Source organism: Cyprinodon variegatus, unplaced genomic scaffold (assembly GCF_000732505.1).
Source record: "Cyprinodon variegatus isolate N-32 unplaced genomic scaffold, C_variegatus-1.0 Scaffold26, whole genome shotgun sequence".
NCBI classification, from domain to species: Eukaryota; Metazoa; Chordata; class Actinopteri; order Cyprinodontiformes; family Cyprinodontidae; genus Cyprinodon; species Cyprinodon variegatus.
Window position 1 is genome coordinate 1,865,424 of NW_015150479.1, and position 23,122 is coordinate 1,888,545.

General features: G+C 36.5%; 1 protein-coding gene across 4 annotated transcripts in view; it reads right to left on the reverse strand.

Annotated features, from left to right (window-relative positions):
- Positions 1-23,122, reverse strand: part of grid2 (glutamate receptor, ionotropic, delta 2) — a 520,299-nt gene that overhangs the window by 185,079 nt on the left and 312,098 nt on the right. For all 4 annotated transcript variants that reach the window (XR_001481865.1, XM_015395277.1, XM_015395286.1 and 1 more), the window contains exons 5-7: positions 20,982-21,035; positions 10,984-11,157; positions 596-757 (exon numbers count right to left, since the gene is read on the reverse strand). Coding sequence is in view for 3 of the 4 variants with exons in the window: in XM_015395277.1 (XP_015250763.1) it covers positions 596-757; positions 10,984-11,157; positions 20,982-21,035 (390 nt within the window). In the remaining variant the exon portion in view is untranslated. The remainder of the gene's footprint in view (positions 1-595; positions 758-10,983; positions 11,158-20,981; positions 21,036-23,122) is intronic.

Consider the following 23,122-nt stretch of genomic DNA (forward strand, 5'->3'; position numbering starts at 1 on the left):
TGGACTTTTAATTATCTTTCTATTAGGTTCTGGAATGGAGGGCACCTAAGGTCTTGTGGGGACACGGGTCTACCTGGACTTTGTTTAACGGGCTCTGATTTTGCAAATGGAGACGTGCTGAGTGCGTGGGAGGATGCAGGATGATGTGAGATGCATGTAGCCATGTGTCAGATGCGAGAGGTCATGTGTGAGCCAGTCCATTTTTGATAGAGACCTATCCCTCTCATGGGTGTCAGACAGAGACACATACATACCAGTGCATCCCCTAGACTTATGTTTAAATACAAACACTGCTAAAAGGCTTAAATTTGTTGTCGTGTCCCCCAATTTTTTTTTTTTTACATTCTTCTGAGCAGGGTGGTAATTGAATTATTTGACTTCCCTCAATATTCCTCTTCTGTTTTCCTCCAAAGCAGTTTCACATTCCTTTGATTAGATAATCTGAATCCAGTGCCATTCTACACTCCTCCCTCAGCATATAAGCTACCTGTTTTTGTTGCATATTGCTTTCATTGCATAATGCATGAAAATTACATTATTAACCAAAATATTTGTTGTTTTTTTTACTTTTTTTTTCACAGGCAAGCACCCCTACCTTTTTTACAGTCTCTAGCATGCTCTTGCCTCCTTGCCAAGGCTTGGAGTTCTTCCTGATGCAGCTCAGGCTGGCCATGCTGTGCCACTTCCTGTCCTCCAACTTTCTGTGGAAGGTATTGGCCAGAAGCAAAACTGTGTCATAGATGTAGCGATTCGTGATCTGCAAAGAAAGAAAAGACGCATTATAATTTATTAATGTGGGAACAATTATATGAACCATTCGAATAAACACTCCCACACTTGTGAGCATTTTTTTTGTATCCTTTACTTAAGACATTAAATAATCTTAATATGTGTTAACCCATCCTAATGTATGCCATGTTTTGATCACTAATAAATATAGGAATTTACAGTGAATTTTGTTCACAGAATCTCAAAGAAATGGAAGTCTAGAAACATCTAGACATAAAAAATAATTAGACATGATAACCATCACTCTTTTTATCTTTGCTAAATATAATTTTGTACTCTTTTTTTTCTTGCCCTCTGTTGTTCCCCATTTTCCAGTTTTAACACAACAGCTATACATATAAACAATCAAATTCACAGCAAAAAGACACTAAGGAAAGGACATTAATTAAAATGAACCAACTGGTCGATGTGACTGACAAAAGCAAAAGAGAGCAAGAATTGAAACACAGAGTCCATTCATTCTTCAATTGATCTGTGAGTGATCTGCTGAGACTCTTGTTCCCATGTAAATGTGAAAGACCAAACAGACTGATTACTCAGAGTGAGTCACTGTATATATAATGAGCATCTCCTTTTACTAAACTTAAGATATGTCAGACATTTACTGAATGAAAGATTACTCTCGATCACAAAGAATAGATGGTAGTGTTATGGGATGCATTTACAAACATATATATAAGGAGCCAAATCCAAAAAGTGCAGTTTTATTTTAATCTTACTCTGAAAATACTCTCAAAAATAAGGATACATGCTGCTGATATGAGATGTAAAATTGGGCCTCCCATGCAAAACATTATGACTGGTTAAGTTTTCTTTATCTTTTAATTTTAAACAAAAGGAAAAAAAATCAACCACTGGGTGTTAGGTTCTGAATCTGTTATTGTACAAATCACTCCCTATACTCTGTATCTGCCCAAAAAAAAGTAAGAGAAAATACTTATGACACCCTTTCATAACAATAAGATGACTAATATTTTGCATAAAGGTACATGTACACAACTTCATTTCATGAAAATACAGCTTTAAGAAACATGGGATGCGGTTTAATTTATATGCAAACTAATTAATGTACTTCAGATCTCCATTTGTCCCCATTAATACATGTTGCCTTATCATCATCTCCGCCAAGAAGGTTGTGTTTTTACGAGACTTTATGTGTTTGTCTGTCTGTCAGTCTGCAGGATAACTTGAAAAGTTATGGACAGGACACATTTTTGTCAGCAATATCCGTTAGGCCAAAGGACAATTCATTAAATCTTGGTGATGATACAAATCATAATCTAGATAAAGGATTTTTATTTAATTCTCGCACATCGTTGAATAAGGATATGTGTTAGAACAAGCAGTTCCCCACTAAACCAGCGGGTGGCAGCAGTGACTATGGACAGCCTCAGCATTGGACTCAAAAAGTCCAGAGGTATTTTACTGAAGACAAAAAGACAAGAAAAGGGAACATTGTTGGTTTGTTAGCAGGATCAATTGAAAACTTATGAACAGGTCTTATGGAAACTTTTTACTAGAGGTGCGCCTCATGCCAAGGAACAAATCATTAAAATTATATGTAAGTTTTAGCTGTAGGTGTAAGTCACAATTTGTGGCAAAATTTGCTGCTTGGCACAGGTCTGTGCTCACAGAGTGCTTTTCTACTGCTGAAACATATCACTTTTTAAACTAATAATTTTGTTAACATTTTAATATACATTTAATATACAATATACAGTTAAATCATACAATATACAGTTAAATAAAACATGGATCATGAAATGTTCCATGTTTACATGTTTATATTATTTGAAACTGCTTATTTTTTTTTTTTGCATAGATGACAATATTTATTATAAATGTGGTAATCATGGTCAACAGATCTACATCAGACAAAAAAATGATGGGCGCACGACCCACATACGGAGGCCTTAGTCCTCGACATCGCCAACCCAGGTTCAAATCCGACTCTCTCTCTCCCCCTCTCTCTTACCCCTGTTTCTGTCAGCCTACTGTATAAAAACACGAGCCACTAGTGCTGTAAAAACCTCTGTAAAAAAAATAAAAGGTTCAAAAAGTAAGTTAATTTTTATGCATGTAATACTGTAAATATATACTGTACATGCATAAAAATACAGAGCCTGCGATTTAGATTCTGATGGCAAAAAAATAAAGAAAACATGTGTGAGGGAATTAGCTTTCTGGTTGTATAAAACAGGTAAAGCAAAAATCACAGTTGATGTGCCATCAGGACCACAGAAAATACCCATCTGGAAACTCTGAACCATTTCTTCTTTCACCTCAGCAAAGCACCAAGGTGCACACTCAGCCGTTACTAAGAAAACAGAGGTGTTAAAGCTGACCCAACTCAATTAGTTGTTAATTTTCAAAACCTAAATGACCCCACACATAATGGCTAAAAAAAAAAATAAAAAATTGATCTAACAGGTTCTGTCTGAAAGTGGATGGTGTACAACCAAAGAACAAGCACAATATACCACAAACTACCAGATTTCATTAGGGAAGGTTCAGATTTCAAACGGGAGATCTCACAAAACCTCTAAAGATCAAATGTGGGTTTTGACTAAAGAGTCAATATGGAGGAAGCGAAGACACTATTTTTTGGACACGATATATTAAAAACAAGACCCTGTTATATGGATATTTTGCATTGACTTTCATTCCTTTTGGATTCATTTGTATGGTCTAACCCAGATCCTGACTTTAACCATTACTCCTGCATTCCTAATTATAAACTTAATTTAAACTGGATTCACACCATAGTTCTACACCTAACCCAAAGCCCAAAAGTGGGAACAAAAGGTTCCCACTTGTGCCCACAAAGTAGAATATTCATGTGAAGTTGGCCTTACACTGTTAATACAAGGAGGCTAATACGTTCAAGAAAAAAAAATAAATAAATAAGGGAAGCTAATTTTTGAATATAAAAAGTGGACTGCAGAAAAGAATGAAAAAGACTTTGTTAAAAAAGACATAATTTTGTGATTCTGGGGTTTAAAAAGTCTGTGTGACTGCACGAAGTAAAAAAATTAATTAAAAGCTTGACTGTTTGTTTAGAACTACATTGTTCTTAGACTGGTTGTAATGCAAAGTTCATGCATCCCCAAATAATAGAAGAGTGACATAGAAGTGAGAAAAATAAGAGTAATCTAAATTCTTCTAAGTTATCAGATATTTTCTCATTTCTATGATAAATTATATTTCACGGTAATGTTATAAAATAGACTATGATAAATAAACCCTTTAAATCTGGTGTGATGACATGAGTGAATATTCCAACAGGTTAAGGAAAAGGCTTTCTTAATTAATATTCCAACCACCCAGGCTCCATCTCTATAATCTGAGTGTAATATCTGCCCAATCTAACATTTCTTTAATTGGTTGGGAAATGTGTTGATGCCATTAACACAGCAAAGAGACACTCTTCATTGTCTCTTGTGTTATATAACATCTGAGCCTGAAGATTTTAGATATATGAAGTTTATATATGCACATAAACTTGTATCAGAGGGAACTGTTTTATTGTCTGCACTACTATAATTGTCTTCTTTTTCTGCTCATGTACTGATGATTTCTATTGCTATATTGCCTATTCCATTTTTTTTTTTTTTTCGCTGTGTGAAACATTTGTAAACATTGACCTGCACTTGAACAAAAGAAACCTATGGCAAAGTCTTGCATATTTACATGTGAATTTCATAAACCCGTGCTAAGTAATATGCACTTCCCCATTTGAAAAAAAAACAAAACAGGGTAACAACAAAAGTTACAGTTAATCAATACAAATAATAAAAAAAAAATAGATAAAGTCAAATAAAATGGTAAAGATTTTAAGGTGAGGTGTAACTTAGATCATCAAATAGCATAAAAAATAACTTTATTTGAAAGATCCTGGGAGAAAATGCTTCTTTGTGTGTATTTCCTCTCCCCAACTGCAATTTTGCAAAGCTATCCTGATCATGTGGCCTTTTGCATGAGGATGTTCCTTGAAAAATAAAGCTGAACCTCTTTTGCTGAGGAGAAAACCTGGTCATTGTGAGTGGTCTTGAGATGGGCAGGGGCTAGGATTGCAAGCCCGACTCCCTCCAGGCCTGGAACTGTCTACTGTAGTTATGCCAGACAGAAATATCCATACAGTTTTAAAGAACTCATAAAATTCTTATAATCTGAAGGTGCATCACTTCCTGATATACTACAATAATATAATCCATGCTTTAAGACAGGCTTCCCTCAATTTTCCCTAAAATGTCTTGTAGTGACGCTACCCTTTTAGAAGGTAAGATTGAAATTCTGTCAGATTTCCTGCTTGATACTGTAGCATTTCCAATGTCTTTTACTCATGCGACATACAGGGGTTGGACAATTTGAAGTTTTTTTTAAACTTAATTAAAAAAATGAATCAACTTAATTTATCTTCCTACTGTATGTTATGTTTTGCACAATAGGTGGGATTAAAACAAACCCTCACTGTGTTATGTTGTTTTGTTATGTCTTGAAGTCTGGTGGAGGTAACAATTGCAATAAAAGCACAACTTGAAAGTTACAAAGGTTTATTTAAAATGTTTTCTGAGATAATGACCCTTTGTGGATCTGGGAAAAGCTCCAACAGGACATTTGGGGGAGAGGAAGGTGAATTCTCTGAGTGGCTGATGGCAAAACATTACGATAAAACCAAAAGCTCCCTTTAAACGAGGAATGAGGGACTTTTGGCAGAGGTGACTAAACTTTCACTATACCTCTGAAACCGATCTGTGCCTAATTCAGACCAAGCTTGGATTACTTAACCGTGCAGAGCTTGGTTATTATGATCTTTAAACATCATAGTAGCACAGTTCCTCACCTACTTTTGATGGTGTACGATATTACGCTTCTCAAGGTGAGAATAACGCAAATAAAAATGATGGCACACATAACTTTCATGAACTGATGTACCTGGATAATAACCTTGCGCTCCAAGCTGGATAGTTGCAAAATCTGAGTGTTCAGTCACCTAGGTTGCACCATGATGCCATGCTGCTCTTTTGATGCCATTTATTGTTAATAGCCTGAGAAGAATTTCTTGTTGTGAACAGGAGAAGAGATCTGTGAAATGCAAAGCTGGACACGCCAAAAAACCAGCAAAATGGGTCAGCTGACTGTAAATAGGAGATGACGCGGTCTGCTCATGCCCTCTTTGTTATCAGAGAACCGATCCACAACTAAACAGCGCAGAGCTCTACTGTTGAACTAGTACTAGATGTAGCCCGCTTCGGTTGTGTCAGGTTCAGTTCAGTGCCGTTCCATTTACACTCAACAGTTATCTTGGTTACCGTGCTCGCACCGTTCTCAGCATGGTTTTAAAAGGGTAGAGTAAATGCGGCAGATAATGTTTTGTTTCATCATACCATAATTGTCTTAGGTGCTTTTGAAACTGGGCTTCTAGGCATCTCTCTAGGATTCTTTCGATCTTCAGCTGCAGAACAAAATTTACAGACTACAGTTGCTCAATAACAAAAATATATGATAAAAGGTCTTCATTATTAATTAACCTTGGGAAGAGTCTCTTTTTTATATTTGGACACACAAGTAAAATTACTTATATGTCCTTTAGACTACGAGTTCTTTATTAACCTTGTAGACATAAATTATCTTAATTTATCTGAAATCCATATAAAGATGAAACATGCTGGATCTAACCAGATGTCCCAACACATCTATACCCTGATTATGGTCGATAAAAGATTAAAAAGGGACCAGCCTGAAAGGGTGATAGCAACATAAACATTACAGCTCCATTTCTGTCATCCCTATATTTCCATCTTCCATCAATATGTTCCTCCGGGGTCTTGTGTTGCCACATCAATCAAGAGAACATTAACTTCCTTTTACACATTCGTCTTGCAACATAAATTAAACTTTGTTCCCAATTATTCACTGATGGCAGCTTGATGGCTCATGTACCCATACCTACATACTGTCAGCCTTTAAGGCATTTATCAAACAACAAAAGAATACAAACAACAAAAAAATCTAAACTCTACTGTTCAAAGAGCAGAAGAAAAAACAATCTGCAATCAGTATACAGCAAAAATGAGGAAAACATTTTACAAACTGATAAAGGTTTGGTTTCACAGTTAGAACTTCCAAACCATACATCATTAATTGTTCTAAACTTTCTGATTAATAAAAAAATACAAATAATAATAGTAACATGCACTAAAGTAGTGCTGGCAGCTCATTCAATTCTTCGGAAGCTATATCAGATGGTATACAAAGCAGCAGAGCATGGAAATCTTTATGTTCCCATCGGAATGCTCTGAAAGGCTATAGTCCCAGGCTTAGGGCAGGACTTTGCTTAAAGTCAGTTTAGTACCATTCCTGCAGTATCATAGTATCAGCTGCAATGTTTGTTCTATTTCAGTGCCACATCTTACATTTCATATCCTCATGTTTCATATCCTTTGCATCAGAACTATTTATCTTTGTCCTAACCTCTGGAGTATTTAAAATGTCGTCTGATTAAAATATAGAGAAAGTAGCACTAGATGCTTCAATCTAAAGCATTGTCTGACTGCCTTTTGGTTCTAAATCATCTACTTAGCCCCACTTACTATGCACACTATTTCCTTTGGCATATTTTCATCTTTTAAATATCATCTAACACCCATGTGGCACTGCTTCCCAGTGAAAGAGAAAGCATGAACAGTATTCACTGTGTTACAGAGCTGTCTCTTACCAGGGATGAAGCTCAGAGGTAACAGGAACACTTTGTTTCTGATTGTCCTTCCAGTAGATTAAAATGCAAAGGGGCAAAATGTCAAGAGAAAGCCACCCCTCTTGCTATTTGACCAGCACTTTTATTAGTAATTGTTTTTTTTGTTAGAGTGGAACATTTTGTAATGCTGTACGTGCTCTTACAACCATGAACAATGCCAGTAGACTGTAAATATTGAGTATATGCGTCAATCGGATAATGTCTCAATTCTTTTCTTCCAGTTTTGTTTTCTAATTTAATTTCACTTTGGATCTTATTCCAATACTAGAATTTGGGTATATGCATATTCAGATACTTTTTCTAATACCAGAGCTCTGTCTACTGTAATGTTTTATTAATGTTGAATTTTTAAGACTCTGTCATAAAGTCCTTTCTACAAGCAAGTATGATATGTATGACTTTACATATGTATATTCCAAAAGGCAACTTGAGATTAGAAATCAGAAAATGAAGTAGTTATATTAAATTATAAGTTTATTGCTTATTATTTATTAGTGTTGCACTGATACCAGTATCGGACGTGACCGTGATACTGACTAAATGGTATCGGTATCGGCAAGTACCAACAAACTGGGCACGATACCATTTTGAGAGCCAAAATTTTATTCAACTATCGTCACCCATTTCAGGTAGGCAATAAAAAGTTCTACTGGATTCACTTTGTATTAGTCTTTTTCTTGCCTCACAAAGGTTCCCAGCAGCTTGACAAAGTCATGATAGCAATTATTTTACATCCAAGTAGTATGCAGTTCTTCATATATACACACACACATCAATTTCAAACAGATGGTATCGGTATACTGCACAGGTATCAGGTATCGGCATCGGAGCCAAAAAAATGCCATTGGCCCAACACTAAATTATTTTAGTTCCTTACTAGCTACCACTTAGTGTTGTTGGTATTTTTCGTGGGGTCTATATGAGGAAAAAAAATGCACCAATGGCATAGACTTTACAGAAATAAATAGAAATAGAAAATAGAAATAAGAAATCGAATCAAAAATGCAAAATGACACATTAGCCCATGAAAATCTTACAATAATAAAATATTAATCACTATATAGAAAATCCCTTTATTGTCCCACAATGGGGAAATTATATATCATTATAATTCAACATATTTTTTTATCACATATATAGATGTAAATTGCCACCACTGGACAGTAATACTCACTTTAGTCCCATTACCTTCACCAAAGAAGTTATGTTTTTAGGAGAATTTGTGTGTTTGTGTGTCTGTTTGTGTACAGAATAACTTGAAAAGTTATGGATGGATTGTAATTGAATTTTAAGTCAGAGGTGTCCCTTATGCAAAGGAACAATCCATTATATTGTTTGTGATTATCCAGATCATAATCTGGATACAGGATTTTGAAAAAAGATTGTTCAACATTGTGGGATTGGAATATTTGGTTTACAAGTAGTTCCCCACTAAACCAGAGAGTAGCAGCAGTGACTATTGACAGCCTCAGCATCAGAATCAGAAAGTCTGCAGGTAGTAATATATATATATATATATATATATATATATATATATAAAGTTCTAAGACTTGGTTAAATACACTTAAATATGATCCCATTCATTTAAAGTCAATGACCACCTGATCTTGATATATCAGGACTGATCTTTCCTCCAGTACTGGCACAGGGTCAGGGAAAGGCTACCCAACATCTCAACTCTGAATAAAAACTGTTTAAGGTTTTTCACCCTCAGTTTGGCACTTAAAAACACTTTTTACAAAATGCAGTCATTACACAGGCATACACACTAATTTACAAAATAAGTCATTTTATTTTTTGTGCCTTAAATGTCATCATTGACAAATTAGTGGAAATGAAGTCAGATTCCTTGTTTGTGCACAAATTTGGCCTTTAAAGCCAATGAACTTTGAGTTAAGAGAGAATAAATATTCCTCTTCCCACAAGTTAAAGATGCACATGTCAGGCTAGCACACCAAGTAGTGGTTGTTTTCTGGTGGCTATAAATGTAAGTTTTGCTTTTTTTTCTAAACATGCTACAATACTAACATTCAGAAATGGGGTCTTTTTGTTTTGGTTTAATTTCATTAAGATTGTCTGCAGTCTTGCATCATTCATTTGGTTTGGCCTGCATTGATATATTTTTGCCTATTAATATGATTTTGTTATTTTTATTTCTGACTGTGAAATGTTTTCACACATGCATATTTTCTCCCTATCCAGAGAAATATTTGCATGCAAGTTTGCACCTGCCTATGAAATGTGCTACTGTAAATATAAACAAAACTGCCCCAGCACTAAACAAGGTTTGATAAATTGCTGTGCGTGGGGTACGTTTTTGTGTTTTTTAACCTCTTCGCTCAGTATTTCATGTATTTTATTACTAATAATATGATCTGCATATTCATAGAGGCAAACATGCGAAAACGTTTGCATCTGCTGTTCTATACACTTTGCACACACAATACAAACTGCACCTACTAAGCTTGGTGTATCCGAATAAATTTGCATGTGTTATGATGTACACAAACATTTTTAAGATGAGGCCATAAGTTAACTTGTTGTTCCTTAGGTAAAGGCATTAGAAGACGACAAAATTAGCAAGTTTAAAGATTTATACAAGTGTGTCATGGCCAAGATTGTACTTGGTAGATGACTGGATCAAAGTGTTTCTAAATTTACAGGCTTTGTAGGGTGTTGTTTCCTGTCTGCAACAGTCAAAAGTACAAGAAGAAAATAAAAGAATGAACAGTTGTGAATTGTTAACAGGGTCATGCATAGGGCAATGTTCTGCTTGGAAACCTTGGGTGTTGCCATCTGTATTGATGTTCCTTTAACACGTTCTACCTACTCAACCATAGCTGCACACCATGTACACCCTTAATGGAAACCTTATGCTCTGATGGCTGTGGCCACTTTCCACATGACAATACTCTGCTGTAAATCAAAAATGGTTTAGGAAATGTTTGCTTAGCACAACATGTTTGAGGTTTTGGCCTGGCCTTCAAGATTCCCTGATCTCAGCCAAATTGAGCATCTTTTAGAGGTGCTGGACACATACGAATCTGATCCATAGGGCCCCTAATCCAATGTTCAGGATTTAAAGGATCTTTGGCTAAAACTTTGATGCAAAATAACACAGCCCACCTTTAATAATCTAGGGGAATCCATGGCGTGATGAGTCAGAGTTGTATTTTGCATGGAAGGAGACATCAACATGCTAATAGTCAGGTGATCAAAATGTTTGGACTGATTAATATAAATGCTTTGCAATACACCCAAAAAGTACTCTGTTAACGCATTACATAAAAAGAAATACTTTCACGAAACAGCTAGCATCCCTCACCCTTAACATTTTGTAAGTTTTGTCCCATGCATCTCTACACTTTCATGTCTTCTTTATTACGCTGTACTTATATTATGAGCATTACTCTGGACAATTCCCCAGATCAACTCACCTCAAGCTGCTGGGCCTTAGGGCTTTTAGGGTCGCAGAGGGACGTGTTGATCCTGTGGTTGTGTTTGACACAGCGTTGAGTTGTGTTTTGGGGCATTGGGAACATCTGGCGAACTAGAGTTAGACGGCCTATTGACTTCATGACTAACTCCTGTAAGTCATAGTCTGCGATCTCCTGTAGGGGCGTAAATAGAAAAAAAAAATTCTTAGAACAATGTGGAGACAGGGTTAAAGTTCAGGAAAATGAGTGGGAAATACATGAAAACATTTTCCAATAACTGGTTTCACAAGGCATAGAAAATATAAAGGAAAAAGGCTGGAAAGAAATGACATTGGTGTATATCTGTGTGAGCTCATGCAATTGTTATGACCATGCATGTTTGCACGTCCTCAATATGTCCTTGCAAAACCTTGAGGGAGGACTCATTGCTAATTTTAGCCATAGGCGACAGAGTCTCCCAACCAAGCTTCATTCATGGATTCCCATCCATCCTCCGTGCAAGGGGGTCACATGATGACAAGATGAGAACTGACATTTATTGTCCCTGGTGGAGGTAACGCTGTCACCAACCGAGGCAGCCTTTGCTTTTTCTGTGTACATGTTTGATAATTCCTTGCCTCTGTGTCTGCTTGGGCATCCAGTGAGAGCTTGCTGGTTTGTGTAAAACTGAGTCCACATCAATTTTATGGGGTTGTTTTGCAACTGTTTGATCATGCAAAACATCTTTGAGACTCTTTCATTTCCACATGGCGGCACTGTTGACGGGATGGATACTATGTACGAGTTATAACTGAGACTGCATATACATGAACAAGTTATCATAAACCCTTTATATGTGGAGCTACGGTATATCATTAAAGGAATCACACCTCGTTGACTAATCAGTGGATTTTAACTGAAGTAACTAACATTCAGTAGGACCTGTGAGTCATTGTAGTATGATCAATATTAATGAAAGTATTTTTTGCCAGCATTTTGCAACCAGTCTGATATGTAATAATTAGGCTCTTCTATAGTCTTTCCCAGCTATGATACACAATAGTTTCTTATACAAATGAAATGCTATAAATTATGTAACCATATGAATTTTTAATAGCAAAACAGGTTTTGCTATAAAATATTCTTTAAATTTCTCTAAAAATTAAAAGGAATCAGAAATACCATTGATAAAAAAAGGTTTAAAAAAGAGCTATGATTCAGCCTTGAGGAATCTATTTGTTGCTTTTTTGCTTGATATGTGGCAAAACTCCAAAACAGTTGTCTCTATAAATGTTCAGGAAGGAGTTTAGTAACAAAGCCATCAAAAAAAAAGAAAACTAAAAGATTTAGAGCTGAGAGAGAAAATGCTTAACCCTTCTAAAAAGCCTGAATTGGAGGCCAAAAGAGAATTAAGATTCACTGCAGGCAGTCAAGGGCATTCAAAGAAAAATCTGCTAGCAAAAATGATCCCGACATCTTCACTCATGGATCTAAACTCAAAGAAATATAGACGCAGCACTGCAAAGGAATATTAAAGACCTGTGAATGTAAACAGAAACACTGGGAAACTAACATTTTTAATTTTGTCCACTAATCAATTATCTTCCACTGTCATGTTTTATTTTCGGTCTGCATTTCTCTGTGGACAGATTAAGCAGTCACCCCCCAGTATGATATCAGTGCCCTGATGTTAGCTCTTCAACAGCTAAGCTTAAATGAAAAGCACAGGACACAACCACAGACTCATTATAAGCAAGCATTATTTGTACCGAGTCAGCATCCAGCCTTACTCACTCTTTAGTACGCCTTACCTGTCCTATTTGATCTCTACCGTCAGCAGATTAATATTCAACAAAATTTTTTAAAGACATTAAAGTCTTGTTTAATATTCCTAAAATGTACAAAATGGACACCCTCTTTTCATCCCCCCATCTGTCATCGTCTGCTTATCCAAGACAAGGTTGCAGGGATAACCCCAGACATTGTTCCTCTCAGGAACACACTGCCGCTCATTCTCAGGAATTCCCAGGGCCAGAAGGGATCAATGGTTTCTCTAGCAATTTCTGGCCACTTCTCCCTTTGGTGAGCACCAACAAAGCCAACAAATAGTGAATCCTAGGAGGCATCCTGATTAGATATTGTAGCCACTTCATCTAAATCTTTTTGACAATAATAGTAGTTCCTCTATGTCTAGTTACTTCCCTCTCCTGTTTCTAATCAAGGTTGGACTTGATTAGAATTTGAACATATCTATTCCTATTTTGAATCCTCATTTTGATTCTGTTTCCTATCAAATTTCAATTCAAATTATCTTTAAGGCGGAAGGGTATTAAAACGTTTACATTTTAAATGAACAGGAGTTTGGCCTTGATGAAATACTTTGAACTTCTCAATGAAATTTAATTCCTTGAACATTTTTGTGTAAGCATTACCATAAATGATCAGAGTAATTATTAACCAGTTTATAAATATCATACCTATGAAATCCAATATGAATCTCATAAAAAAATGTTTTATTTATATCAAGTGCCTGATGCTGCAGGTATCAATGCGGTGAATTTTATCATTAATTGTATTTGATCATTTTATTACCTGATTCTGACTGCAATGCTAGGCTGATTGTCAGAGGTGAAGGAAAAAGCAGAGCAGCAGGAAGGTTTCCCAACAGAATCTATAAACTCAGCATTGTTTGCTGCAGCTCAATTCCACTCAATTACATATGAAAGTAGGGATTTTTTTATTTTTGTGGACAGTGGAACAGGGCACTTTCATACTCCGTAATTCAGTTCGAATATTTTAGTGTGTGAAACAGATTCAAATAAAGGTTACACTTACAGTAAAGGGACACTGTACAACAAATTTGGCTTTTATTAGCAAAAATCAAGAATTGCTCTAATAAATACATATTCTGTGAGGGTCTAATATCATCACTTTAGAAATGAAAACAAAGTTATAGCTTAAAATTAGAGGTTCAGAAACACAGAATGTGATACAACCAATGTGAGATGCCATGTTGCATCGGCACTTTAAAATAGAGTAGCTAAAAGCTGACAAACTTGCTTTTTTTCATGTAATTAAAGATGTGTTGTGATCTACAGGTTTTGCTTAAAAACAAGCAAGAACTGTAGATCATTTTACCTTCTACCACAGTACTTGTTGCATAAGGATCATCTGTTCTGTCTATAAAGTAAGAGTAGACAGAGTTAAGGCAAGAGAAACAAGCTCTGTTGAGTTCTCATGGACAAGTAAGCATGGTGTTTTAGTGTGGTTTGACAACTAGATCAATGATTTATTGAGATCAAACAGGAAGATATTGGTCAAATGGATGTTTAAAAATCGGGTATCAAGATAGAGAAACCGTGCTAAAATAAAATTACAGAATACATTCAGCGAGGATGCACCTGTCAGATGCTGATAAAGAGGGGCCTGCATCTGCAAAATGTTGGCAAATGCTTCAAAAAATATCAAGCCAACAGGGATGCTAAACTGTAGGAGATAAGTTCTGAAATCAAGTCTCTAATCAAAAGATTTTCATGCACTACAGTATAGAGTCACCAATGCGTAGCAACGCATAGGCGCCTTGAAGGATGTCATTAGAAAAGAGAATATGCGGATCCAATAACTATACTGGAAAGTTTCATCACTCTGCTAACAGGTAGACGACCTAGAATCAAGCATCAAAGAAACATTATCAGAATTTTAGGTCAGAAATAAGGAAGTGAAGTGGATTAGTTAATGGGTCTACTAGGTCGTTTATTTCAACATGTGTTGGGAGAGAATAAGGAGAAATTCACCTCTGCATTTAACCCTTCCCCTCGGGGAGCAGTAGGCTGCCACTGTGCGTTGCCTGGGGAGCAATGTGGGGTTAAGGGTCTTGCTCAGGTACTATGCAACCTTCTTAGAGCACAACCACACTGCTCTAACAACTAGGCAATTACCTTCCCAAATTATGAATGCAACCATGTAGTGAGATCTTTGCTGATTGGCTCAAGTTTTAAAGTATTATTTTACTTCAAAGTTCTGGATGTGACACAGCAATGCTTTAAAAAATATATTTCTAAAGAAGAATATCTTTACTGCATTTCTTGCATTATATAATCATATTGCTAGTAATTACTAGAAACTAGTAATCTAAAGAAAATGAATAAAGTAACAATTCCCGGAGGATTGTTAATTTAGAACCGGTTAGAAACGGTTACAATCCATTCTCAATTATCTGTGCCAAATCCTAATTCTAAAAATGTCTACAGAATAAGGCTGCTTTTTAATTTTATTTTGGTGAATGATAATGGCCCCTCTATTGAGATGCAGAGAAACGGTTTTTTATGGTCACACATCTTGTGGCTTAAGTCAACAAGAGCTTAATATGTACTTATTGAAAACTATCTGCTTTTTAGGTGAACCATACAGCACATTATGTTCATGAGCCATTCTGAGGTTGCAGAACCTTTGTGCAGAACCTGTAGTTGTGATCAAATATCTGTTGCTGTCAAGAAGCAAGGAAAGAAGGGAGTGCAGTTTGTTGAATATAATTGGTGAGTGAGTAGTAGTAAACACTACGGCACAAATCTAAAGGAAAACAATACCGTTTTAACCTCTGAAAAAAAAAAAAAAGCATTCCCAGAAACATCTAAATATGACCTCAGTCTTCACTCTCAAAAGGCATTAAATCCTAGTCTTTGGTGCAGTATTTGAAGATGACAGTCAAAAGAAAAATCCACACATCTGCTTAGTCCAGTGTTTTTGATGCATTAACCCAAACCATCTGCTTTTTTAAGTAAAAGACACTAAAAATGAAATTAAATTAATTTAAAATATTAGCAACACAATGACATGAAATTTTCAAGTACTAGTTAATGATTTAGTTTTCTCCTAAACTGTTACTCAAAATGAGTCTGCATGATAACAAGAAAGATGATAAATGACTGAAGGCCAAAATTTTTTTATTTTGATGAAAAGAATGATTAAGTAAGGTCAATAATGAAATTATCCTCTAAACTTAAGAGAATGATAGGAAGCAAGTTAAGCTGTGAGCATCTCTTATTATTTCTTGTCTTCCTAACTTCCCAGCCTCTGATCCTCAGAGAGGAGAATATGATGGGTGATGGAAGGATGATCAATTATAAGCTGTGAACTACGTTTAGTGGTGCTGGCGGACTGTTGGCTGTAGATAAAGCTGAGTTATGAAAACCATACAGTATCCTCTCATGCATGATAATCTATAAGGAAAGAACATTCTTTTACACATTGGAATACTCATTTCTTTAAAGAAATACTGGAGGAAGAATGTATTCCAACCTTCTCCTGTCATCAGTGGTTTACACATTCATGTGGTACAACCTATCATGATTGGTTCATTTTTGTTATTGTTTAAATAAAACCCTTAGTATAATCCTTAGTATCCATTTAAAATAGTGCAGCCTCAAATTAGGTGCACTTTGGGGTTTTACTTGTGTTGATGTCATTTTCTTCTGTGATTCTTTTCCACTTTTCTTGGTCATGCATTTACTGTATTGGGCATTTTGGTGTAGTAATCACAGACTGCTAATTGCCCAGTAAAGGGACTGGAGGAGAGTAAAGAACCAGGTCACTTGTGTGTCTTTCCTGGTTGGGATTCTGCACACCGCTACCTGTAATATTTTTCTGAATTCACTGCGCAACAAAGTATTTTCTGTCTAACCTGACACTACAGTTAACAGACTTCCAACTATTCAGAGCAGACTGCAATAGAACTCTTTAGCAAAAAAAGGGTGAAGGTATTTGATTTTCATAAACGGAAGCTGGCGTACCAATGTGACCTTGATTCAGCAATACTGCTTTCCTAATACAAAATATCTTTTGTAAACACCCTGCACAAGTTTGCTTCTGCCACAGTGGTAGCCAGTTACATTTCACCACTGGCCAATATGTCTGACATACAGCATATGCTGGTCGACCAGCAGTGTCCATAAAGACTGTCCAATGAGGGAACTTTGGATCACTGCTGGAAAACAAAAGACAGTGCCCTTAGAGAGGTTAAAAGACTAGGGCCAATGTTATTCCTCAACTAAGCATCAGGCCAGAAAACCAATGACAACATGATTACTCCAAACTCATAGCCCTGACCTCTGTGGTGCTAAAGTCCTAAACATCTTGTATTTTTCCACTACAGCAACCACAGATCCATTCTGGATCCCCTCTATTGCTCCTAAAGAGCAAACAGATCTGCAGAAAATAAAGTAAACATGACTTCTCAAAATATTCTGCAACAGTTGGGTTCCCCAAGAATCTATGCCAGGGTCCTGTTTATAGACTTCAGCCCTATAAACATCATACCCATCTGCAGGACAGGCTCTCCCAACTCAACATACTCAACCCAACCTACAGTCAGATCAAATACCTCTTTATAAACAGAAAAATGCACAAGGTGCTGAAGACAAAAGCTCACAGAATGCCCACACAATGCAATAATCTACCCTCTGCTCTTCTACCTATATCATAACAGGATAAGTCTCCCTAAATGTGGGAGATCTAGTGACCTGATGCAGACAGAACAGTTTGGAGCTCTCTATTCGCCAATATAAACTTCTTCCACTTCCTGGGAACCATCATTGCTCAGGAACTCAAGCGATAATTGAACATCATGCCCCTTACCAAGAAGCCACAGCAGATGCACCCTCTTTGGCAGCTAAAGACGTTCTGTCTGCCAAAGACAATAACAGTGCACTTCTACTCTACCATCAGGGGTGTCTTAAAACAGGTGCAAATATCTTTCTTTGCACAGAGCAGATCTTCAGATATGATGAAGCCAAAACTGAGCAGATTCATCACTTGAGGATATGAAAATGTGTGAAGCAGTTTTCTAAATCAGAAACTCAACCACAGTTTCCTCATCTTTTTAAGTACTTCTGAAAGTCCTGAAAAAAAGTGACACACACAAATTTGGAGAGAGATTCTGTGCGCATGTTAACATATGGCTTTTGTATTTCCTTTGTGGCTTTTGTTATTGTGTTGTGGCTTTTTATTTCTGTTGCTGCCTTTGTTTGTGATGTGGCTTTTCTATTTCTGTTATGACTTCTATTTTTGTGTTGTGGCTTTTGTTTTTGACCTGCACCTCTGGGACACCGTAACTTTGAGATAGGTAACCTATGTGTCCTTTGTGTTATATTTAAACAAAGCAACAAACAAACGAAATGTATTGTCAAGAATGTGTCACTCCTAGTAATACAGTATTTAAGTTTGTAATTAATTTTGCACTCAGTTTTGACCATCATTTTCCCTTTTTTTTTTTTTAAACATTCTTATGCATTCCCAACTTTTTGCTTGACTCTTCTTTTAGTCCTCATATTTTCCAGCTCCAATTTTGTTCCATTATCTATGATTCTCTCACTTTAACTCTGTTTACAGTCCTTACAGTCTGTGGTTTTCTTGTCTCTTCTCATCTATCAGTCTTACATTTTTCTGAAACAGTCATAATATAACCAGGCTTCATTTGCATGGTAGGGCCTGGTGGTTAACAACACATAGACTTCTTCATTAAGGGCTTGATATTGTTATCTAGCAAAGGATGAGCATGAACACATTAAATCATGTTTGTCTTATGAAGGGAGTGTCGGCCTAGTGGTTAGAGCAGTGCGCTTGTGCTTTGAAAAGGTTGCAAGTACCTGGTTCGATCCCCAGAGCATGCACTCTGGATCCCCGAGCAAGAACCTTACCCCCATACTGCTTCGCTGGTGGCGTATAGTGGCAGCCCACTGCTCCCCAAGATGTAAGATGCAGAATTGAATTTCTCCAGTGTGATATTAGTAAAGTTCAGTTATTATTATTATCTATTTTGAGAAGCAGATGGAAGACAATTAAAAGTAATTAACACTTAATAAATAAAGAAAGCTACTTATAAAAAAAATGTTTTCCAAATCGGCCATTTTTTTTTATGAAGGTGCAGGACCCAGGATTCCTCTGTTCTCCCTTATTAGCATTTTACCAAGAACTCAGGGGAAAATGTGACTGTTTCATCCAGAAAACATTTACAATATATTTGTGGGGGTGGGGGTGTCTGTACACAATGTAAATCTTCATTTTGCAGGGCTGACATTTCATTTGCATGGTTGCATGTGATTCTTTCAGCAATGATGAATGTCACACATACTAACACTTGTTTATAACAGAAATACTTGGCATAACTGTGGAAGTAATAGGACCACTGAGCCTTGTGGCATTTCAGAGAATGATTATCGTTACAGGCTCTGACTTGAAAATAGAACAGAGAGGTGAAAGCTGAGGCATAGTGGGGGATGTGCCTAGCTTTTCTTGTATTTTACCAAATTAGGCTTTCACTATTCCAACTGTAAATGTTTTTTTTTTTTTTTTTGCTGTTTTTTTATTACGTCTTGTGGCATACATGTTTTTACAAGCATGTGATTTTGGTTGCATATACTGCATTTGGTGTCATATCAGTATTACTGTGATGCTTAGGTCTTTAAAAAAGTGCATTGTCAAGGAATGCAAAAATATATGGCTCTTTACTTCAAAGCTTATTAAACCACTTTTTTTTCAATCAAAGAATATTTTAAGCTTATTTAAAATCAATAAGAGGTTAAAGCCAGCAAAAATAATGTGATTAACCTTTTGAAATATGTAGTGAGAGTAAATGTGGTATAACACTGAACTAAAGCTTTACTGATAATAATTACAAAAATAATAATTATATATTTAAGTCAAAAAATTATTTTGTTATGGAAATATTTCTAATAGCAAAGTGCTCAATGTTTTTCCTTTTATCTACAGTCATTAAGAAGCTTCTTGCTGTCTCTTGCTTACTGGTTGCTTCTTTTAATGTCTAATTTCTCTGTACTTATGCTCTTTAAAGTGTGCATGGGTATTTTTGTGTAAAAGCAATTAAGTTAAAGCTAAAGCAAAGAAAGTATAATTATTTGGTTATTTTTCAGATATTATAAATATGTGCTAACCGTGATGCACCAGTCTGTTGTGGTGAAGATAGAGTTGAGCCAAAAGAAAAGCTCTCGATTTACCAGTCTGTCAAGTTCCTAACCTCACCTATGATAATTAAACCCAGATTATAACCAAAAGAAAGACATGCCGGATATAAAAGGTTGAAATGGGCTTTTTTCACAGGGAAGCTGGGTACTCCCTTAGAGATGGGTTGGCACCTGCCAGGCCCCTGGAGTAGGTGCCACACAGCCCACCACTAAACTTAGTGATCTGCCAAGGCACCTGCCACCAATTTTCATGACCTGCCACAGCAACGAAGCAGGTGCCAGACAACCTGCCACTAATTTCCATGACCTGCAATGGCAACGAAGAGCAGGCAGTGGCCCCTGCCACAGATTTTCATGACATACTGCAGCACTGAGACGGGTGCCAGATTCCCGGCCACTGATATTATTGACCTTGTTTCACGTACTGTATTTTCAGGACAACAAGCTGCTACTTTTTTCCCATGCTTGGAACCATGCAGCTTATGAAGGCGAGGCTTTTCTGTGGATTTTTCTTGACTTTTTGACTAAACTCATCTTTCAATAGAAGCTCTCTTCGCAAGCCAAAAAGCTAAAGGGACCTAGCATTCTGTCTATTCCCTTCTCTAGGGTTTATATTTAGAGCTCCACCAAACAGGTTTGGTGGGAGACAGTTCAGTAGATATCAGTGGCATATAGCCCGGTGTGGCTTATATATGTACGTTATCAGTTTGTGAGTGCAGCTTATAGTGAGATCCACTCAATATTCCAGAAAATACGATTTTTTGCATATGTGCTCTTCCCTTTTTATTTTCTAAATTATTGTTATTCCATTCGTCAAATAAAACATACACATGGGAAATGTGTCTATGCATCTATTTGAATATAAATGCAAAGGAAAATAGGCTACAGCAAAGTTATAAGTAATTTCCTTTTAAAGCATTTTGATTAATCTTGTGGTGCCATGGAAATAAACTTGCTATGCCTACTTTAAGTGTTATCCTTGACAATAGGGGACAATAAGGAGAACAAGATATACATTGATTATCTTCTAACAATACCCACCTCATTAATCAAGATCCAGTGACAATCAAATGCAACCAGGTTGGTCTCCACCACCTGCAATACAAAACACAAACATTAAATACAGAATGAAGGAAGGAACTCAAAGAGGACTAGCTGAATCCAAAACAAGTTGGGTTTTTGTTGGTTAAATGTGTTAAATAACATCATCTTAAACGTTTATACCAAGAATATTCTGTGTAGCCTTCAATAAGCATTGAGCATCATCTAATTGTAACCGAAACACCGCAAAATCACTGCAATCCCTTAACATGGGAATGCAGTCTCAACAAATTTTGTTTGACCCAGGCAATGTTTTTGTTTGTTTGTTTTTTTCAGATAGACAAATACATGTAACAACATTAGGCAAAGTTTTTTTCTCAAATGTTCTATGCAAATAAAACTGCCTTGTGTTAAAGAGCTGATTGTAGGTTAGAGCCTCCCCTTTATCACTGTTTACAAGAAATATATAAGGGAATCATTTTTTTAATTAAAACATACTCATAAATGAACTATTTAGGCTTTTTGGGATGTTTTTATAAGAACATTTTTTTTCTGTATCTGACCAGGTACAGTACTGGAAGTGAAATAACATGGGTGACTCAGCTTAGCTTTACAGTGGTAAAAAATAGATACTAATGCAACAAGGACAAAGAAACTTTAAATGCGTACCACTAAACATGTGGTGAACCACGACCCTATAACTATGAGCCCGTTGCTCAAGAGAGCAAAGAAAGATCAGGGGAAGAATTAATGGCCAAAGGAGACAGATTGAGTTGTGGTGTAAGAGCAGTCAGTGCAGTTAATAGAGGCACTTACACTGTTTTTTCTGAACCACAGATGTCAATCTGAGAAATTTTGAGAGTTGATCTTTTTTAGAATTTGAAAACAGATCATGACCTATAATCTTGGGAGGTAAGCATTGAGAAACACCAGTTGCCAATGTGGCAACTTTCCCTGCTTTTTGCGTTCCGCCAAAGAGAATAGATACGGTTCTCTTCTTTTTATTTAATGTTTCCTCAGCATTCATATCGATAAGGATCACAGTTCTCAATCAGCCATCTACTATCAAGTGGGTGGGTGATCTGCTGTCTACAGAGCCTTTTGCTCCAATAAGATTTTTGATTGGGACCAGAACACAGGTGGTATCTCAGTCCCTTTGATGGAACAAGTTTCACTACCAAACTCTATTACACGTCCGTTATACCTGATAACTATCTACTGTCCACACAGAACTGAAGTATCTCAGACTATTTGGCACACCCACGTGACGTCAAATGAAGCAAAGCAGTTTTTAAAGACAACACTGAGTAAGTTGACTTTTATTGGTCAATTTATTTCACAATGGTGCTTTCAGGCCGAGCACGGTATCTGCAGTGATTTCCGCCAGCACCAAGGGGAATTCACTGCATTTAATATGGTAATTTGTAAAAATGAATACATGAAAATAATAATGAAAAAAGATCATGTGTGCTACTGTTGTTTCTGAGATATGAAATATATTGTTTTACGTGACCCAGAGGTCAACTATCCCCCATTAAGCTCCGAATTAATAAATTTTTTTTTAAGATAGAATCATTTTTAATTACCCCTATGATGTCACCATTCCAACAGAGGTTAGTGCTGTACTCATTTACTTTGATCAAGTTTTTGCATAACATCACATGTAATTCCGGTGCTGGTACTGAATATAACAACGGGCATGTTTACCTTATTTAGAGGTTGGGGGGCATCTATTTTTGGAAAATCTCCAAAACCTCTGGAAAGCAAATTCCACTCTAGTTCCTCCAGAGGTGCTTCTGGATAACTGTTGGATTCTGTGGTAGTTCTTTGTAAAATATACACCAGCAGAAAGCAAAGATGCTGGGCAGTGGGCAGTGACAGACGGCCTGTGCTGGCGGTAAGGGAGGACGACAAGAGGTGCTTCTCGGGCTACATTAAAACTGCTTTTTTTGTCAGCCACCTACAGTAAAAACCTCTTGAGAGCATTCCCTATGTTTACCTTTGTTAACAGTATTTATCTATGTATTCCATTTTAAAAAAAAAAAAAAAAAAAAAAAGCTTCACGCAATCCCTGGTTGGTTTCTATGTCACAATTTCACAGAAAAGTTCATCTTGTTTGAACTTCCGTGATCATCGCTCCG